Below are 20,690 nucleotides of genomic sequence, written 5' to 3'. Positions count from 1 at the left end.
GGCTCTTGATATTGTAGCTGTGTGTTGGGAGCGTTGGAGCTACCCCAAACCCAACCGAAGTCGATGAGGTCCGTCCCGAAGCCCCCGGGGGTTACTTCCAGAGGTTACCCGTATCTGACAGAGCCATCTCTACCGCACAAGTCAGGCGTTTGGCATTCTGGGGTACGGACCCTGACTTGTGGCTCAGGTTATCACTCACCACCCACGGCATCCGAGCCCTGGAGCCCTGACCTTGCCCGCATCCCTTGTTCTGTCTGTTTCCCTGGCCGACCCACTTTGCACACACGCCCCCCTCCATCTGCACCCCCTCCCTTGCCCTTGGACCTTGGCCCTGGTTGCCATCCATCCATCCATCTCCTTCAACACGACAGGCAGCCTGTCTGTACACTTCCGGTATGGCTATCACCGTTGTTCTTTTCATGGAATCCCAACCATGAAGGCCTACTCGTCCTCAGTGTATTAGTTTACCCTCATATGCCCCCCTGAACCCTGACCCCATCCCCCGCATCCTGTCACTCTCCTTAGACACCGTCATCAAGAAGTTTTTCTTTCCCCTTCTCATCCTGGCTACCCATCTGCAGAGGCGCATCTTCCCGGACCTGGATACAGCCTCTCCCCTGCTCTATGCTCGGTGACTATGGAAAAGGCCTTCTCTCTTCTCAAGCAGTCGTCTAGCACCCCCGTCTGACCTTACCACTGCTCACCTACCTCATCGAGCTCGGCACATGCTCATTTATTGGCGAACGCATGCTCAGGAACCTACCCAATCATGTTTTGATGTCTGCCATCAGCACACGAGCCACCACCGTTGTCTAAAAGCTACTATTATAACAACCAGTCTCGAAAGGGGGTCTCTTTCTCGCTCGGCTACCAATCTACCCCCTTTAAACACGCGCTGTCTCCCGAACTTCACGGCTTACAAAACTCGGAATCGCGTCCATCACATATCCCAACCTAGCTCACTTCGGCCGACAACAACATTTGCGAAACCCGTCCTGGTCTCCCGGTCCTAGTCTCCGCGCCAAACGGTTCACTGACCTCCGTAGAAGAACAGCTACGGTGGAGTGACCTTCTTCTTGCCCGGACGTACTGACCAGCGATCCCCTGCTAAGCAGTCGAAGGAACGAAGCTTCTATTGTAGAGCTCTCGGCACCTTTGGCTTCACTGCAACTCGAGAGCAACAACCGGTTCCTGTTGGTGGCGTTGGACAAGGCGGAAAACGCGTTTCCCCCGTCTTCAGCCCTGGCCATTTATGAACTTGCTGCCCCTATAGGCAAAGACCGGCGAGACACCGTCACCGTGGATATCGCGTCATTAATCAAAGGCTCCGACTCAAATGAGTCCACTGCATCGCCTACCCAGCAGGCTCATCCGACTTCGACTGCAACATTTTCGCCGGCAACAACGTCCCCAGGTGATCCTCCTCCTCTGGCCTCCTTTGCTGTAGCACCCGTCACAGTGTCTTCGCAATTTGGCTTCGTCGGCGGCACCGGATTTGGGGGCTTCGGGGCATCTACGATACCTGGATACTCTCAGCCGACTGCCACTTCGGTGCCAGCTTCAGCATCACGCCCGCCCAGTGGAAGTAATAAACGCAGCATGCCGCCTCACACCTCCGAGTCGCCGGCGAAGAAACAAAGCAAGTGGTCTCCGGAAGAGGATGCTCTCATCATAGAGCTCCGGGGCAGTGGGATGAAATGGGACGACATATCGAAGCGGCTTCCAGGACGGAGCTCCATCAGTTGTCGTCTTCACTATCAAAACTATCTGGAAAGGCGGAGCGAGTGGGACGAAGAGCGCAAGAACAAGCTCGCAAGGCTGTACGAGAGGTAACAATGTCCCCCCCCTTTTTTTTGGCTGCGTTTCGGACGAACAAGACTGACAAAAGCTTGGCAGATTCAAACCCGAGATGTGGGCAAAAGTGGCAGAGGAGATGCAGGTCCCCTGGCGCGCCGCCGAGGCGATGCACTGGCAGCTAGGTGAGAATGAAATGGCAAGGCGGGCAGGCGTGGTTCCATTCACGCTGAACATGACTCCGAACGACTCGCAAGGTTCCCACGGCCATCACCGAATTTCCCCCACGAGAGGACACGGCCACTCGCAGTCCCAGGGAAGCCTCCCCACCATTCCGTCTCCACGATACCACCACCAACACCAACGGGGCCCCGGGCCCGTCCCACCACCCTTGATCCCACCCCCGATGGCGACCGGCCGGCCCCTAGCCGTACGACGCGAGAGCCTCCCGCCGAGATCCTCTTCCGGCATCGCCCCTGAGCCCCTTGACTACGGCTACGGACAACCGCCTCCACCACCGGGTCCTCCGTTTGGGGGGCTCGCGCCGATTCAGACGACGAGTCTTGGCCCAGGTCAAGGACGCGGAGGCGTGCTGCCCAGTGTGGCGGAACTGACGACGGGAGTTAGCCCGTACAGCACTCCGGCGTACTCGGTGGGAGCTCCTAGTGCGAGTCCTATCCACAGCGCCACTGCTAGTCCGGTTCCTTTGCTCCCGCCTTTGGGGTACAGCTCGTCGTCGTCGTATGGGTATACGCATTTGGAATCGTCGTCTGGGTCGAAGCGGAGGGCTAGTCCTGATGTAAGCAGGGAGACTAGCAGGCGACGACACATGTACCCGCGGTCTGAGGATGGGGATTACCCGCTTCTTCCGCCTCCGCCTCCGCCACCGATGGGACTCGGGCAGGTGGCGGCTAGACGGCCGAGGTATGAGCCATAACATGGGGGGGTGGGGACTGGACTGGTGAGAGGTTTCCCTGTTGTTGTGCTCCCTTTCTCCAGATAAACACCACCACACACCGCAGGGGATTTTCGAATAACCACTTGCTACGGCAAATCAATCACCAAACAAACACACCACAGCTTGTTACGACTACAATTATTCCTTTTCCTAACTTTACTCGAGCATTACATACACTCACAACACTTCACCACTCATGCCAACAAACATTCCCGGCATAGCACACTTACAATGACATACACCACAATATTAGCAACACAAACACACATGGGAGAGGGGAAAAAAAGAAAACCCGGCGGAACAAACAGTAACGACCTGGGAGGCAATCTGTAATTTCGAAATTTCTTTTACAACTTTTCAGAACGAAGGGACGGGCGGGTGGCTGGATGGATGGATGGATGGATGGATGGATGGCCTACCACGAAGAAATGGATGAAAAGGGACATGGCACGGAAACGGGGTGGGGGGAATATTTTGCATCAAGGCAGAGAGAGAGGAAGCGATGGGATGACACACGCACATTCGTTGGACACATATTTCTCTTTTCTTTCTTTCTTCATTTTAAGCACCTACCCACTACATACTTCTTGATTGACAAGTAACGACCCTTTATTTTTATTCTTGTTTTGTTCAAAGGGCACGGCATTTTGTAATTATAGTTTTTTTGGGGGTTTTTTTTTCGATTCATGTTTTACACTCTTCTATTTTGAACAATTTGTTTTTCTGCATCTCGAGACAGCCTTTTCACTTTGCCACATGGGGCCGGGATCTAATTGTTCTACAAAAACAAAACAAGGCGTTGAAAGAGAGATGGGTGGTGGGACATATCATTACTGCTTGCTGCTGCTGCTTGGTACAGAGAAAACTTCTCCGGAGAAGAGATGTTTCCTCTCTCCACACCACGAGATATCATTGGGTTAGAATTTTGAGCTTTTTGTTGGTTGTGGATAATTAATTCTTGGACCAAAAGTTTTGGAGTGTATGTATGTTATTCAGGTATGACAAAAAGGGGGTGGATTGGCAAACCACAAAGCACACACACAGAATCACAAAGGGGCGGCGGTTACGGCGGCCAACCCCAACATATCGGACTTTAGGCTGGAGATCTTTTTTTTTTTTTTTCAGTGTGACAGACCTACCTACCCTCCCCCGCCCCAACCATCAAAATGTAGCAACTATGCAAGATGCGAACCAACCTTTCTAGAAGCCTCGAACAACACATAATAGATCGATCCATCACATAACAGCGGTATCCAAAGGGGTCTAGCTTGCCAGGGGTGTCTGATCTCTGGTGATCGTTTCTCACCATTCTCTCGGCAAGACTATCTGATGCTCAACAAAGCTGGAGATAGCCCACAACTAGAGCAAATCATCAGGTATGAATCATCGAGATATACCCAGCAAGGCTGAGTATGGCACCATTATTGGAGAGTTCCCCTCCGTAGTGTGCTCAACAAAGCTGGAAGAGATCAATGATACGAACCCGAGAGGCAAACCACCGTTCATCCGAAACGGAGTCATCGTTGCGACTGGTCTCCAACACTCATCCAACAGCCAACGGGAACAAACCAAGCAAACGTTTCACTTGAAAAAGAAAATCACCAAACACACACGTACCCCCAAAGACGGAGGGAGGACCGCATTAGCGAGCGATAGATCACCCAACCAACGGACCCGGACTCCGTTTCGGTGTCTTGTTTGGTTCAACATCATATATTTTCTTCAGCTTTCGCCTCATGTTGACTGTGACGGGAGGGGCTCATTGGCAGCCACCACCCACCAGTTGTCTCTTTCGTAACCGCTGGTGATGACTGCGCCCCCGGCAGCCAATACATCCTCCTCCAGCTCACCTTTGCGGTAGAGATGATAATAGCGCTTGAAGACGGGGTCGGTGTGGCCCGGGTCTGGTTCCGTGGCCGCAGTAGTTGCACCGGCAGTAGCCTCAGATGGTGGAGCCTCACCGCTATTATTACTGGCAGCAACACCACTGGAATCTTGGTCCCGAGTCCGTTTCTGTCCTTTGCGTTGTTTCAGTCGCTTGGGCTGTTTTTGCTGACTCTTGAGCACCCAGGGCACTAGCAGATCTTGCTCACCCCCTTCGTCCCATCCGCGCCGGCTGTTGCCCTGTTCGAGAGCCCATACGTACACCAAGATTTGACCACCGGGCTGGCCAGCCTGTCCGGTCCTGACACATCGCAGGAGGTGACGGATCGCCTCTTGACGCCTTGTTCTTGTCGACATGTGGTGGATAACGGCGATACAGATGACGAAATCCGCAGCGCGTTCGCGGAAGGGGAGTGAGAGTCCATCAGCTACAAGCACCTCTGTGGCGATGGCAGCTCCACTCGACTCCCCGCCTGTTCCTGTTGTTGCGTCCAGCTCACCTTGAGCGATCCGCTTCTTCGCCTCCTGGGCCTGCTGTTCCTGGAGCTGCCTCCCACGGCTGTGGGCAAGCGCAACAAGCGAAGCACTACGATCCGAGCCGACCATGTACACGGATGGGTTTAGGCCCAGGTACTTGCCATTGCCACAGCCAACATCGAGACCCACCGCTCCCGGAGGCCGCGACTGCAGAAACGATGCCACGGCAGGCCAGGGCTTGTAGCGTGTCGCCGAAAAGTGCGGGGCGATGGCTTCATACACACCGTGAACATGCGTCTTTTCGTAGGCCTCTGCTTCTGCCGATTCTGCTGCCTGAGAAGCGGCGGCGGCGGCGGCCAGCTTGGCGACGTCACCGGCCACAGAGTCAGACGGCAGGGCTGAGGGGGTATGTGTCGAAGCCATCATGGGTTCGGGTTACACCGAGAGACTTTGGAATAGTGCTGGATCGGGCAACAACAAGGTGAGACTTGTTGATCTCGTTGGTCCTGGGCCCAACTCGGGCTTCGCGCGGCACGCTGACCGAGTGTCCTGCTTCTCAGTCAGGTCAGGCCGCAGAGATTTTTCACACACACCACAGCCCTAGGGAGATGGAAAAGCTTTTTTCGATTCTTGTCGCGGCTCTTGGCCCAGCGATTGATATCCTTGACCGCCTGTTCCGGGGGGGTCAGCGGGCAAGGTAGCGGGACCTGGGGAGGGGGATCGTGATGTGGCGGCATGGATGCAGTGCAGATTGCAGTAAACCCAAGGCATTTGAAGATGCAGAAGCGACAGGGACGAACAGGGCCAAGACAGACGCCATTGGCGACCGACCGACACTCGGTGCAGTCCTAGGCTGAGGGCGAAGGAACCAGCTACGACATTGCTGCCAACTGGAGGGGTATAGCTGCACGACCGGGGCAGGACAAGGAACGAACTGTGAGATGGCTTGTACACGTACCTACTTAGCAGAGGTGTACAACAAGGCCTACACAGGGCTGAAGAACATGAACGGTGAAGAACCTGACAAGAACGGAAACCAACTCAGAGATGGAGATGGAGAAGACGGAGAGATGACACACACCTTGTTGGACGGTCAATTACTCGGTCGCGTTATGCAGCTTTGCGCACATGCGGATTCCCCAAGTCGGGACGGTGTAGCCGTGGTTCGGAGCTGGTCCCCTGTGTGTGGTCGTGTGTGTGTGTGTGTGGGTGATATGTTTGGTTGGTGGTTGGGTTAAGGTTGGGGACACCGAAGAGAGAGGGGAGGGAACATGGGCCTTACCTTGGTGGGGCTGTTATCGGTTATCGGCTGAGCATTGATGCTATCGGGCAACAGCTCCCCTTTCCCAAAGAACATACCATACATGGACTAGAGTCTACAAATATGTCTCAGATCTGCATCTCCGTCATACAAGTTCTTCATCACCAGCCAGTCGTGCCGTTGTGGATGATGCAACAGCACTTGCGGTGACGAAGCGTCCATTCGTACCTAACACGGCACAATACCCTAACCCGAAAACCAGGGTTATGGGCCCAATTTATGGCCTTGGCGATCGTCATGGCCCCGATGACCCTTCTTGACGACCTGACCGATATTTCACAGAAAAAAGACGGCAAGGGGTGAATTGGTAAAAGGTACATTTGGACTACACAGACCTCTCGTTGGTAGATAAACCAAACCCAGCTGCGCTAGGCTCGGGCTAAATTTTCCGAGCCCAAATCCCGCGTCCCCCCATCCCTTTTCTGTATGCCATCCTTGGGCATCATAGCCTCGCGTCGTGGGGTGAATGACAAAGACCTAATGCCGAGTCTCTAGTCCCAACAGCTTTCCGTACGACCTACCACAAGCCTGCCCGACGCCAGAATGCGCCAGCAGCAAGGCTGTGAGTTCAGGCACAAAGCAGAGATACCAGCCCAACCCCCAATCTCTTTCTTGGGGTTTTACCTCTTTCCAGTGTTGAGAGGACTTTGGGGGTCAAAGACGTCAGTCGAAATCAACTCGGGGTATGTCACACCGCCCTGCTTCAGGGTTTCGTCCATGACCTCCATGATGACAATGCTCTCGCTCCATGGCAGAGTCTTGCTCTCCTTCTGCCCGTCACGCAGGCAGCGGGCGGCCTCGTCAGCTTCCCAGAACATGCCGTGGCCCCAGTTACGCTCCTTGTCCTTGGGGATGGCAAAGTCAATGACCTCGGCCTTGCCATCGCTCTCCTTGGTGATGACTCTCAGCTGACGTGGGCGGTAGGCAGGCCCAACGACCTGAATTTCACCAAGGCCGCCCTGGATGCGGATGGAGGCACCGGCGGTGTCCTTGTTGTCAGGTTCAGAGGCCACCCGAAGAGAGGTCAGAGCGATACCGTGGCTCTTGTGCTTGGGGAACTGGAGGATGATGCTGGTGGTCTCATCAGCACCAGTGTGGTACTTGTTGACGGCAGCGATGACATTGGGCGCTTCCTTCTCTGCTTCAGGCTGGGTGTGGTACAGAGACTGGAAGACCCAAGTCAAGGCGTAAATGCCAAGATCCAAGAGAGCACCGCCGGCCAAGTCGGCGTTGACCATGCGGTTCTCATCGGGGAAGTCAATCTTGCCCTCGGGGGCATCACGGCCAACAGAGAGGTCGGCTGCATGGGAAGTCAGTACGGCATTCTTCTAAACAATTGGTAGGACCAAACTAACCAATAGTACGGTACACGTTGCCGATGGCACCGGATGTGATCAACTCCCTGACCTTGATGCTCAGGGGGAAGTAGCGAGTCCACACAGCCTCCATGAAGAAGAGGTTCTTGGAGCGAGCAGTCTCGATGAGCTTGCGGGTCTGGGCAGCAGTCACAGTCAAGGACTTCTCGCAGAGCACATTCTTGCCAGCATCGAGGGCAAGCATGGCGTTTTGGAAGTGGTGGCTGTGTGGTGTAGCAACATAGATGATATCGACATCGGGGTCAGCTACCAGCTCATGGTAAGAACCATAGGCCTTTGCTGAGCTGGGAGCATCCACCTTCTTGATGAACTCGGCAGCTTTCTCCTTGGAGCTGGACGAGGACACGGCAACGACCTGATGGCGCACATCATGGACATCACGGGAAGCTGGGTTAGTGAGGAGATCCTTGGTGAAGGCTAGAAGAGCGTTTTAGTCATGCCGTTTACCAAGGTTCAAAATTAAAAGGGGCAGCAGGCACTCACTCTCAGCAATCCAGCCGGTGGCCAGAATACCCCACCTCACAGTATACGGAGACGACATGGTGCGCTGGTGATGCCAATGAAGCTTTGACAAGTGAATACAGACACAGACGACAAAGAGAAAAGAAACCACGCTGGCTTGAAGTCCTTTTGAAGCAAAGCCCGTAGCCGGCGTGTCCAACCTCGCGCCATCTTCCCCTCCATCCTCATGGCGGGGCAGCGACGGCGCTGACGGGTAAATCGCCGAAACACGCACCCAAAACTGCGGCACCTGTCCCGCACTGAGGAAGCTCTCCCAGGTGGGTAGGGATCCACCACAGCTTCTTTAGCCAATTGAATTCCGCCCATTCCCGTGCCCAGGATGATCCCAGCAGACATGGCGGACAGAAAGCTCCCGGCTCCCGATTGGCGAAGGTGCATCAAAAGCCTAGACGACGTCATTCTTGACTTATTCAACAGAACATTTTTTTTGCGGACGATGAAGTTGAAGAAATCGATATGGAAAGGGAAGCTATAGGTCGAAAGCGTATGGACACTGTCTTGTCAAAAATTTATCTCGAAAAGCTCGATATAAACCTGTCAACAGCTTCCCCTCACCACTCAGCTTTGACCAATCAATTGAGTTGTACCTTCCCGTCCTGAGATCTTCACAACTTCCCATTCAAAGACACACAGTGAAAAAGACATGTTTCCGACAAAATCATCATTTTCAAGCCTCAAACCACCAACCCTTCTGACACCCAACCGTTTCGTCCCGCCACTTCATAGCTTTCCCATTCACCGTCACCCAAGAACCCTGGCCACCATGTCCACCTCAGAACCGCCCCCATCCCTCCCCAAAATGCCATCCCTCATCTACGGCACAGCCTGGAAAAAAGACCGCACCGCCGACCTCGTCTATGAAGCAATCAAAGCCGGCTTCCGGGGAATCGATACAGCGGCCATGAAACGGCATTACGACGAGGCCCTCGTCGGCGAGGGTATTCGAAGGGCGATATCTGAAGGCATCGTCAGCAGGAATGATCTCTGGGTAATTCCACCTCACCCCTTGACTTGTGCCCTTATCCCCCTGCTGGCCCATTAGTCGACCACCCATCTCCTACAACCATCATTCCACCATCATTCCACCATCATCCACCATCATCCACCATCATCCATCATCATCCACCATCATCCACCATCATCCCCTATCCTCCTCATCCCACCACCCAACCTATCCCCTATCCTCTACCCCAATCATCCCACCATTCCCCCCACCCTCTTTAAGCAACCAAACTAACCACTCATAGATACAAACCAAATACACCCCCTCCCCCTCCACCCACTACACCTCCACCAACCCGCTCACAACCTCCCTCACAACCTCGATAGCCTCCTCCCTATCCAACCTCTCCACCCCGGATCACCAACCCCCCTACCTCGACGCCTTAATCCTCCACTCCCCTTTTGAAACCCTCCCTGAAAACATCACCGCCTGGACCCATCTCACTTCTTACCTCCCCAATCAAATCCGCCACCTAGGCTACTCCAACGTTCCCCCGGATTTCCTCGATATCTTTGACGAGTTTCTCGACCTGAACTCTTCTCTCCCAAGAGTAAGTCTGATACAAAACAGGTTTACAGCGGGCATGTACAACTGGGATATTGAAACGAGGAGATGGTGCAAAGGGAATGGGGCGGTGTATCAAGGGTTTTGGGTTTTGACTGGTAATGTGGATGTTTGGAGGCATGCCAAGGTGGTGAGGGAGGTGAGAGGAGGGATTGGGACTGGGTAAGTTTGGAGGTAGGCTTGGTTGGCGGTTGTGATGGTGGGGATGGGGGTGCGGGTTTTGGGATGGGATCCCTAAGGGGGAGCATATGAGGGGGGATCTTGGGATGGGGGAGAGGGTGAGGGAGTGGAGGGGGGAGAGGGAAGAGAATGAGAGGAAATGGGAGAGGTGGGTGGGGGAGGTAAGAGGGTTGGTTGGGGGGTAGGGGGGACATTACACCACCTTGATACTGTTTGTGAGATTGGTTAGGAAGTGGAAGTTAGGAAGGACGGGGGAGAAGAGGTGGTGGTTGTAGAACCGGATCGTAGATTGTAGGTGCGATGGTATTCTTGATGTCTCTTTAACTTGAACTCGTCGTTTTGGATGCCTGTGCCGCGGGTTAGCGAACTTCGGAGCTGTAGTTGTGGAATCACCCAATCGGTCAGGTTATTTCGCCATTTGGGTGGTTGGCATTCGAGATAAAGCGGGATGTCAAGAATAACGTCGCCCCTACGTCTGGGGTCCAGCTGGATGGTGGGAATGTTCTCTGAGAACCGATGCGGGTCTTGTAGAGGAAAGATGACTAAGGCGAGGGTGTTGGATTGGGGTCTCAATGTTGAGATTGAGAACAGGTCTTAATACTTGCTTTTCCTCTCACACCGTGAGCCTACAACGAATTACGTATTTTGTCTAATCCAAGCCTCGAGGCTGGGTCAACAGTTTAGCAGTCCATGGTTTGAGTAGTGGAAAAGTCACCTCGGTCGCCCTGCAAGTCGAGTTAACAGAGCATCTTGTCATGTTCTTCCGAATTTCCAACATGAAAATGTCAGCCCAGATTGGGAAAAGACCCCCTGAATGAAGTCATTGATCTTGAGCCGGTCATTCCTAGTTTCTCTTTTGACTGACATACCTAGTCAATTCTGTGTCCGCCCGCCCTTTGGTAGCGTCTCTCTTCTCAAGGCCGGCCAGCCAGCCAGCCAATAATTTTCCCGCAGTCTAAGGGGTGCAGCAGTCCTCTCTACATGAATTAGCCAGCTCCGAAGCTATGGAATTTTCCTTTCAAATTTTCACGAAGAACCGGCGCCGTTAAAAGCAGGAAGCATGGTTTGGTGACGGGGACTTTTGCCCGTAGTCTAACAATCACAGATATATTGTTCCCCCGAGCCGCCGCCATCATGAGTAGCCAACTCTGGAAGCTTTGCCCCCATAGTCTAACGGTCCAGATGAATCAGCCAACCCAGAAACTTTTGCAACTAGGCAGTCAACGGCTTCCTCTTCCCCTCTCAACCCCGTGGAAAAGTTTAGTTCCCCAATCGTCCAGCAATCACAGATACCCAACCCCTAGCCGCCATCATGAGCTGTCAACTCTGTTACCCTTTCTTCTAGCCCCCAACGGCTGGCTGTCACTACTTTCCAGGACTACTCACCTCCGTCGAAGCGAGCCCGCGGGGAAACCCAGCTCGAGAGGTAGGTACCTCTAGGTTAGGTACTTTGCCCCCACAGCCCAACAGCTGTTGCATGTCCCAATCCCACACTCATGAGTGACCGTCAATTCTGGTTTCCTCCCCCCCCCTACTTACTCTAAAAACTTCTCTTCCCACAAATCTCCCGGGACCCCGTCTTATCTTCTCTACCAACAGCGAAGCAAACGAGCCATGGCCCCCCATCCCCGGCTCAAGCGCCCCCCCACCTTCCCCTTCCCGCAATAAGATGACCCCAGTTCCACGTCTCTGCCCTTCTTCAAGATGAACAAATCCCCCGGCAACCGACTCAACCCCAAGTTTATGTTAACATCCGCACCCGTCCGTCCCGACGGAAGAAAACCACTTCACGCAGCCACCCATCACTTCCACCAGTACTACATAGGTATCCAGGTAGGTAGGTATGCTCCCCCAAATTTCCACAATACCTACCCACCCACCACAACCAAACTTCCCCCCCTTTACTTTGTTTTGAACATCACGTCTTTGTCATATTCCAAGACACTTTCATATCACAGCTCACACATTCACAAGCGCACATGTAATGATATGAATCGGCGCGTTTGTATTCCCACATATTCTCAGAGCAAAAGGGCCATAAGCGATCGTCATGAATCTATCTACCATCTTGTCTCATGTCCGTCCGTCCGTCCCCATTTCCAGCTTTTTACGCTTCCCAGAAATGCCTCTTCCGTCAAGATCCCATAACCTGTATCCCAGTGTATCCCATTTGTCTTGTTGTTGACCCCATACCATTTCCATACACATAATCTTTTCATAACTGCATTCCCTTTGAAAGAGAAAAAAGCATAAAAACAAGAAGAAGAAAAAAAGAATCGAATATGTACAAATCGAAAGATTTCCTCCCGGAAAAAAAGAAAAAAAAGCCAAACATGGCAACGTGTGTCCATGCTGCTTGCCCCCCTCAAACCCGAAAGAATAATTGCCCTTGGGACCAACTAGCCTGGAAAATATCCTGCAAGGTTGGAGAAGAAAAACAAGACACATATAACAGAAGCGAAGAATCCTGGCTCGAGAAAAAAGAAAAAGAAAAAGATCCCCCCCCCCGAAAACAACCCTAAACTTTGTCCATGAATCGAAAAAAAACAAGATGTCGTTAACTCTTCCTTTTCTTCTCATATCCCGAGAAATTTTCGATTTTGAAATCCTTTAGTTGGCCCCGCCATAGGCAAAAGTCCTACCATAGCGACTGGGCTGGTTGCCCTTGACCAGGATGCCCTCCTCAACCATAAAGTAAGAGTAGGCCTCGACAAAGGCATACTTGGGGTCGTTGTCAATGGCGTCAATGACGGTCTTGAGCTGCTGGGCGATCTCGTCGTCGGATCCATTAAATCCAAACTCGGTGATCCACACGGGCTTCTTGAACAGCTCGTTCACTTTGACGAGGTGGTCCAAGAATTGCTCAGTGCTGAAACCGTAAATGTGAATGTTGACAAAGTCGACGGCGCACCCGCCGTTGCAGGCAGCGAAGAACCTCTTCATCCACTCGATGCCCATGTCGGGGCCACCGCCGTTGGTGATGGAAGGTGAACCAATGCGCGCCTTGCCCTGGAACGGGTTCATGAGCTCCTTGTGCTTGGCAGCGGCAACCTCGGGGGAGAGGTTAGCCTGGGTTCCGTGATCGGGCTCGTTGAAGCTGAAAAGGCACGGCGAGCCAGCGTCGATGGCTCTCTGGGCATTGGCAGGCCAGACCTGAGCAAAATCCAGCTTGAGACCCCAGAGTGTGGGGATGAAGGGAAGGCCAGTGCCAGAGTCATCGCGCTGACCCCAGTTGTAGGTCCAGCCAATCTTGGTGCCAGATCCGAGCAAGGTTTTTAACAAGTTAGGGTTATTGTAGGCCAAGCCTGCTCCAAGTCTCTGTCCCTTGGGCGCGGGAGCTGGAGCTGGAGCCGGGGCCGGGGCCGGGGCAGGAGCAGGAGCGGGATTGGGAACTGGCTCTGGCTTTACGACCACCGCGGGGGCCTGGCTGGAGACAACAACAGGAGCCGGGGGAGGAGGCGCGGGCTCGCTCTTGGGGGGCTCGGCCGGAGCGGGAGTGGGCTCAGGGTCAGCAGGGCGAACACGAGTGATGACTGTGGTCGGCTCCGGGGCAGGTGCAACAGACGCGGGAGGAGGAGGAGGCGGGGCAGGAGCGGCCTGGCTGGAAGGAGTAGGCTTGACCTTCTTGGCTTTGCGAGTGTTGGTGTAGTGCTGGCGACGACCGGTAGGCGAGTGACCAGTGACGGTGACGGTGACCCAGTTGGTGACGGTGACGAGCTCAGTCACAAGGGCACGCTTCTCGTGAACATGTCTAACGCCATGCTGGTGGTTGAGGTGAGGGCCGGCAGCAGCCTGGCCAGCGAGGCCAGCGGCGGCCAGCGCGAGAACAGTGGTGAAATGCATTTTGCTTTGCTGAGGGTGAAAATAAGCCAATGCTAGAGGTGGTGATGGATGGGTATAAAACTGTAGGTGATCGGCTGGGTGGTCGAAGGATGGGCCTGTTCGTGAAAGGAATGAATGTCGCTGTCTGTCAAAGACGCAGAAGGAGTGATGCGAGGTGACGGTGTCGTGATCGAGAAAAAAGATCAAATGTACGACAGTCGAAACTAGCGACCCAAATGCAGTGGAAAGGAATGGAAAGGCCCGTGACCGGTAGGTTGAGAGACGAGAGGGAAAGAGAGTGCGAGCGGTGGGGGGTTGTGGTGTTTTAAAAGAGTGTTCGTTTTTGGCAGTGGAGGGCGGGAACCTAGAAGGCAGGGGTAATCCAGGCACAGGGCACAGATCCAGGAACAGGAGCCAGGTGAGAAGAGGAGGGTGTGAATTGAGAGAATATTTGTGCGAGCTCGGCAAGCTGAAGGGGGGGTGTGGTTGCTCTGGCGAGGTGTGGGTGTTTGTTGTGTGCCCCACTCAGACTAATGAGACGGCAGACTGGGCCACAAAGTCGGGAACTTTGATTGCTCCTATTGATTTCAGGTTGAAGGTGAGGGAAGCATGTGGGCTCTCATCCCACGAGGCAAAGTCGGAGTCTCCAGTTCACTTATTATACTCACCTAGAGAACAAGTTGCCAGCCTTCTTCATGTCCGCCGCCCATCACAGACTGACAGCTATCATCACAAACATCACAAACAACGTCAGCGCCAACTTTTTCCTTGGTGGCATTCATTTTCGTGGACACGCCGCGGCTCTATAGGCTCTCACAGCACAGTCTGCATCTCAAAAGACGCCACAGTCTGCCCTGGAGAAGCCATCAAATGCGGCCACAGCAACCCAACCACTTCCGGAGGCCCAGTTGAGGCGAGCTGTCGATGGCACCAGCCCCCCTTGAGTTTTCTCATTCCTAGGGATGGAGAGCTCGGACAGTCACCCAACGCAAGGGCCATCTGCCGGATAGGAAACACTCGTCTCCATTCAGCTCACGTCAGTGTCCGTCCGTCAATTCTCCATCATCCTCATGTCCTTCTCCATCAGTCGACATCTTCCAAGAGTCTAGGCCGAGAGTCGTCCCGGTTCGGCCGATGCGGGCAGAATAACCAAACGAATCGCTGGAATCGTCGGGCGGGTGATGGAGGAGGTGCTGCTGCTGCTGTTCGTCGCAAGAGGTCTCGAGTGGGGCAATTGTCTTCATGTTGCCTGTCGGAGTCTCGTCGGCCCCCCCCTCGGCTGGGCTGACCAACACGGTGGGTTTACCAGAAAAGCCGGACCCGCAAAAAGCAGCACCGCACCCAATCGAAAGCAGTGCGGGGATGCAGGTACGCAAACTCTCGCACTCTTTATCCAGGGGGAAATGGCTCGCTGCTGCAGGAACAGGGCACTCTTTTTTCGAGGATTGCGGCCTGAAAATTCTGATGAGAATGACTTGTCTTCTTCTTCTGCCAGCGCAGCATTACGCAAGCACTCAAGCACGCAAGCAGCAAGCCATACAGTGTTATCACGGTCCTTGGCAACACCGGATCCTATGACGAGTCTTCTCCATATCTCTCAGCTGTCGTCCGATCCAGTTCGAAACACGCCTTTGCGGAGCAAGGTGGGGATGACCCTCCTCGACCCCTTTGACGCCGGCGTGGCGCGCGCAAACACACAAGCGCCCAACTCCCAGAGGTCGTCGCTTTCTGTCGTCTTGTTCGTGGAAAACATCTTGAAGCTGAATTAAATCTTTTTGGCCGTTTTTGACATCTCAATCGATCGCTGTTCCGGATCGCAAGCGAAATTGCATCCAGCGCTCCGGAGCCACGATAGCACGTGTTCCCCTGTCTGCGGACGAGGGGGAAAAAGGCTTGTTTTTCCACGCTAGGCTAGCGCAGCCTGGGCAAGGCGACGAACCTGGACCGCAGATCTGTTCTGGAAGCTGAGAAGATTGACAAGACTTCACATACGAGTGGTAATGTTGTGGTAAGCCAAGCATCACCAACGTAAACGATAACAGGTTTCTGTTTGTCAATCCTTCGCCTGTTCTTTTCCTTTAACGCCGAACTGCGGGTTCCAGGGGGATTTTTCGCAAGACCTTGTCGCGCCGTCCACACACACACACACCCCCTCCTCCTCTACATGGAGGGTCGGCTGGATTCGTTTCAGCCATCCGCAGCGTTTTTTTACTGCGGGGACACGTGGAGCCTCCCACCTCTACCCAGGTCACGGCAGTTCATGCTGACTTTAGGATATGATCGCCCCTCGTCGGCCAACTACCGACCTTGCGAGTTGCGACCGAGTAGTCGACGGCGAGACTGATCACTGGCACTGGCACTGGATGGACACCCGAGCTGGATGGGTCAACTGTGCTCCCCGAACCTTGATTCTCAATAGCTTGCTGCAAAACGCAAGGTCCCACGTCCAGGAAGCACGACAGTAGCACCGTGCCTTTGACCTATCTGTCCATTGGCGAGCATTTCTTCTCATTGGTGATAGTCTTCTGATAATCAAATCTCACCTTGACCACAAATGACGGGTAGAGGATGTGAAGTTCCGGGAGCTGTGTGACCTCCTCACTGACTGAGGTTCTATGTCTGAGGTTGATTTAATCTTCTTTTTCTTTCCTTTCCCTTCCCTTCCCTCCCGAGCCGTCTTTTGGGCGCTCAAAGGTTCCGAAGAACCGGGAGAACCGAGAAATTGTCTTGGTTATTTTCGTTGTCTTATCACTCCCGTCAGCCATCCAGATGCGAAGCTGAAAGAGCTGAACTATTGGCTGGAATGTTGAGGTGGTAGTTCTCGAGCTGCAGTGTTCTGGAGGCACGGTCAACTTTACCCGGAGTCCTGTTCTTTTCTCGTGAGCAGGAGGCAGTAAGTGCTGACAAACAAACGCCCGCGGGTATTCTTTCCATCCAGGTATAAAAGGTATGTTGGTCTTCTCACTGCATGGCGAAGCAGGTAGTCGGCAGCGGGTGTAACCATCTACTCTTATTTTGGAGCAACAGCACTCATAATTGGAGAAACCGTTACACGGCGACGGATTGCCGCCGATGCCTGCGTGGACTTTTGGTCTGTTTTAGATTTGGATCTTCATCATCCACGGCTTGACGCTTACAGCTGACGGCATTTCCAAACGATATATCAAAGGGCATGGCTCATAGCCACGCATAGACAGGTCAGGTCAACGTGAGAAAAAGTGATATCTCAGCCTTCACCGCCGACAAGCCCTCTCCGACGCCTCTCCAAAATCACAAGCCTCGCCAGCCTCCCCGACCTGCTATTCAAGGTAACGATCTACAACATACTAACTTGCAACCTCACAAACTCCTCCAGGGAGGATGACGAGCCACGGGGTCCCATATCTTTCAGTCCGAGCATGCCAAGTGGTAAAGACGGATGGCCGCAGGTTTTGAATCAACTTTGTCGCCAGTCTGTTTCTGCAAACTGAAACACCAGGCTACGATAACGGCCACTTGGTACAAAAAGGCTTGGAAAGCCTTGGCCGTCTAGTAGGGCAGCATATTGGATGGGAACTGAGACACGGCCACGACGACTGCTCCTACAACATCAACGATATCCGAAGACCCTCATTGCTGAGTGTGCAGCATTTTGCCGAGGACAGGGAGAACCGATCGGTCATCGGTTTTGCAAGTCCTGCTGACTCTCACCGAAGTATGCAACAGCATGTCGGTATAGAGGACAGACAGACATTTGTCTTCATCCCAATGGAAACAACCCTTCACCTCATCGACACTGCATTCATCTCAATTTCTTTCCTCGGCGGTTTTGCCATCTCGCATTTCCTTCGGTCCCGGACTTTGTCGGTCTCCTATTGTCAGTCGAGTTTGATATTGTCCCGGAAGTCGGCACGGTGATCAACGATAGAGTGATCTGCCTATGATACACCAAGCGGTGTACATGGACGTTGTTTGGGAAGAACACAGATCTGGCAAAGGGAAGAAGGAAATCGACCACGAGGACTACAGACCGCCCATCTATGTCAGTTAGTATACATCACCTTCCCAGCAGGTTTGTTGATGACTTTGCCATTCGGCCAGTGACTTACACACGGTCAGGTTTCTAGATACTAATTGACCTCAGCATGACGAATCGATTCGTAAGTTGCATCACGACATGTCCTACCCGTAGGACTTCTCCCCAAACCACCAAACCAGCTGCCGACACAACGTCAGTGTCAATGTCAATCCTTACCTTCCCGGGTCCCTAACAGGTCCAAATACGCTCCCGAAGCAACGTTCCTGACACATGCAGGTCGTGGGCGTAGAATTCGCCCAGCAGGGCTGAGAGGGCAATCATCGATCCAAAACCGTGAAAATATTGGCAAACCACTCCGTCGGTGTCGTCGCTGCCTGCATCTCGCGAAGGCAAAAGGGCCGACATCGACTCGTCGGAGGGACATATGACCCGATCGACCTCGACCCCGCGCGGGCCGGCCGGCCGGGGTTGCAGCCTTGGGGGGATCTAACTGGCTGGGAGTTTTCTCCGATTGCCATTTTGAGATTTTTTTTTTGAAGATTTTTTTGTTTTTTTTTTTTGGGGGGGGGGGGGGGGGGGTTGTAGAGCCTCAACTTCTAACCCTGTCCACGCTGTCGCGCCCTTTGGATTGTATAATTGTGGCGTTGCTTCTACTGATTGCCGTTACGGAGACTAGGGAACGCGGGAGGAAGCGGTGACGGATATTGAACTGACGGTGCAACTGTCTCTTACCAACATCAATCACCAAAGAGGACTAGCGTTGGGAAATAGAGGAGCCAAATTACAAAATCATATTCGTAGTTGACACTGACGCGTTTTCATTCCCTGATTCTAGATACTCAGACTCGACTACATTCTGAATGACTCTCTCGGTGAGTGCTGGCAACTAAACTCTGCAGCAGAACAACAGTCCTAACCTCCTTCCCGTTTGAGAATTACTGACCTACTTTCGGGGATCGACAAGCGACATCACACCCACAGCCTCGTGCACTTCTCTTATCCTACCATCGTTAATTGAGTTAAAAGACCTCGCAAGGTATCCAATAGGGCGGCTTCTATCGCAAGGGGGAAGACTATGATCACACTGCCACTCTTGGCGGGTTATATAGCTAGCTGGCAGATTTTATCTTGCGTCGGACTTTTTGATGTGATGGGAGTAGTATGCCTAAGGCATAATCCAACCCTTTGACGACACACGTGATACCCCTTGATTCCATTTCGGGAGGTGAGGGTCCTTTACAAGGAATCAGCTTGTTTGTAGGTCAGGTTAAGTACACCTCTACTATCTCCACTTGGATGCCTCTCCCGGAGTAATTTCTGACAATTCTGGTCTAGCGATTACTATCGATTAGTACACAAAGCAGACGATGAACTACGGCAACAACAACAACAACAACGACAACAACGAAATGGACCCCAACCTCCATGCTAACTACCCCCTCTTGGCTCTAAACACCACAACCGAGACCCCCGAGTTTGACTACTCGGCCTTTTACACCCAACAGCCCCATCATTCTCACGAGGATATCGACTACCTTGCTGAGGAGAGCTCAGCATCTGCATCCACCTCTGGCAATTTTGTTTCCTCAGCATCAGATGCCACCCTCCAGAACCTCAACCCCGTCCCTCCCCCGTCCCTGTTGACGGTCCCAGCCCTGACAAGCACCAACACCGCTCTCGCTCTTCACAACGCCCACAGTCCAGGGAGCTATGGACAACCCTACCCCCAAAACCAACTCCAACTCCCCAGCTTTGACCCCTCTGCCGTGTCAGGAACAGGTTATAACGACGGTAGCAGCGGCGGCGGCAGCCCCGCCCCTTCTTCCGGCCACGGCGGCGGCGGTAGCGGAGGGGGAGGAAGCGGGAGCAACAGCGGCAGCCTAACCGCGGCGGGAAAACAGCGGTTAGAAAGAAGGGGCCACACAAAAAGCCGAAGGGGTTGTTTCAACTGCAAACGTCGACGCATAAAGGTAGGTAACCACCATCCAACCACCTAAACAATCACTCACTGATACACGCCACCCACCAGTGTCAAGAAACCCGCCCCTCCTGCGGCCACTGCCTCAAAACCGGCCTCACCTGCGAGTACCCCTCCCTGCCAACCATAACCCACCAGCCAACCAACACCCTCCCTCTATTCTCCCTCCTCGACCTCCGCCTCTACCACCACTTCCTCTCCACCTGCTACCCCCACCACCCCATCGGTTCAGAGCCTTTATGGCTGCACACAGTCCCTCACCTATCCCAATCCCACCCCTACCTCATGCACGCCATACTGGGGTATTCGGCCTCCCACCTCCTCCAGTCCGACCCCTCCCTCACCCTGACGCCGGCGATGACCCACCGTCTCAAAGCCATCAAATCCATCAAGAAGGCTCTCTCCTCCCTACCGTCTTCCTCCTCCTCCCCGAATTTGGCATCGGAAGGCAACGCCCTCATGGCCACCTGCTTCACGCTAACCTACCAGTCCACCCTTTTGGACGACGGAATGCCAGAGTACATGACCTTCATCCGGGGCATCGTCATCATCTCCATCTCCATGCTCGCGCGGCAGACAAGACTGATGTTTGACAACCTCATCCGGCCGGAGCATAACAAGTCGGTCTTGGAAGCGCACATGAGGAGCCTGCCGCTGGTGAGAAGGGAGTGGGTTGATGCTGCGGGGGGGAGTCTCCGGAAACTGGAAAAGGTCCTGCCCAAGGCAGGGGTTCGGAAGAGGTAATGGGAACTGCTCCTTTAGAATGGTGGAAGGACTGAAAAGGGGCGGGTGG

At 53.6% G+C, this 20,690-nt stretch overlaps 6 protein-coding genes across 6 annotated transcripts; 3 read left to right on the top strand and 3 right to left on the bottom strand.

Moving 5' to 3' along the window:
* Positions 1-1,278: 1,278 nt before the first annotated feature.
* On the top strand, positions 1,279-2,731 carry PODANS_3_6670 (uncharacterized protein; the record flags this gene model as incomplete). The annotated part of the gene is made up of 3 exons (XM_001909435.1): positions 1,279-1,443; positions 1,537-1,820; positions 1,897-2,731. Coding segments are annotated over 3 exons (1,284 nt in total), but the record flags the coding sequence as incomplete, so codon positions are not given.
* Positions 2,732-4,486: 1,755 nt separating this feature from the next.
* On the bottom strand, positions 4,487-5,539 carry PODANS_3_6660 (uncharacterized protein; the record flags this gene model as incomplete). The annotated part of the gene is made up of 1 exon (XM_001909434.1): positions 4,487-5,539. The coding sequence occupies one exon, from the start codon at positions 5,537-5,539 to the stop codon at positions 4,487-4,489; it is 1,053 nt and encodes a 350-aa protein (XP_001909469.1).
* A 1,515-nt stretch (positions 5,540-7,054) lies between these two features.
* On the bottom strand, positions 7,055-8,351 carry PODANS_3_6650 (uncharacterized protein; the record flags this gene model as incomplete). Its single annotated transcript, XM_001909433.1, has 3 exons — positions 7,055-7,734; positions 7,790-8,227; positions 8,294-8,351. 3 exons carry the CDS (start codon positions 8,349-8,351, stop codon positions 7,055-7,057), a joined length of 1,176 nt encoding a protein of 391 aa, XP_001909468.1.
* A 561-nt stretch (positions 8,352-8,912) lies between these two features.
* On the top strand, positions 8,913-10,065 carry PODANS_3_6640 (uncharacterized protein; the record flags this gene model as incomplete). Its single annotated transcript, XM_001909432.1, has 2 exons — positions 8,913-9,320; positions 9,580-10,065. Coding segments are annotated over 2 exons (894 nt in total), but the record flags the coding sequence as incomplete, so codon positions are not given.
* A 2,624-nt stretch (positions 10,066-12,689) lies between these two features.
* PODANS_3_6630 (uncharacterized protein) lies at positions 12,690-13,922 on the bottom strand (the record flags this gene model as incomplete). Its single annotated transcript, XM_001909431.1, has 1 exon — positions 12,690-13,922. One exon carries the CDS (start codon positions 13,920-13,922, stop codon positions 12,690-12,692), a length of 1,233 nt encoding a protein of 410 aa, XP_001909466.1.
* Positions 13,923-19,286: 5,364 nt separating this feature from the next.
* On the top strand, positions 19,287-20,641 carry PODANS_3_6620 (uncharacterized protein; the record flags this gene model as incomplete). The annotated part of the gene is made up of 2 exons (XM_001909430.1): positions 19,287-19,889; positions 19,949-20,641. 2 exons carry the CDS (start codon positions 19,287-19,289, stop codon positions 20,639-20,641), a joined length of 1,296 nt encoding a protein of 431 aa, XP_001909465.1.
* Between the last annotated feature and the right edge of the window lie 49 nt (positions 20,642-20,690).

Source organism: Podospora anserina, chromosome 3 (assembly GCF_000226545.1).
Source record: "Podospora anserina S mat+ genomic DNA chromosome 3, supercontig 2".
Classification (NCBI taxonomy): domain Eukaryota; kingdom Fungi; phylum Ascomycota; class Sordariomycetes; order Sordariales; family Podosporaceae; genus Podospora; species Podospora anserina.
Note: the sequence above shows the minus strand (reverse complement) of the source record. Positions and strands in the feature narration are given on the sequence as shown.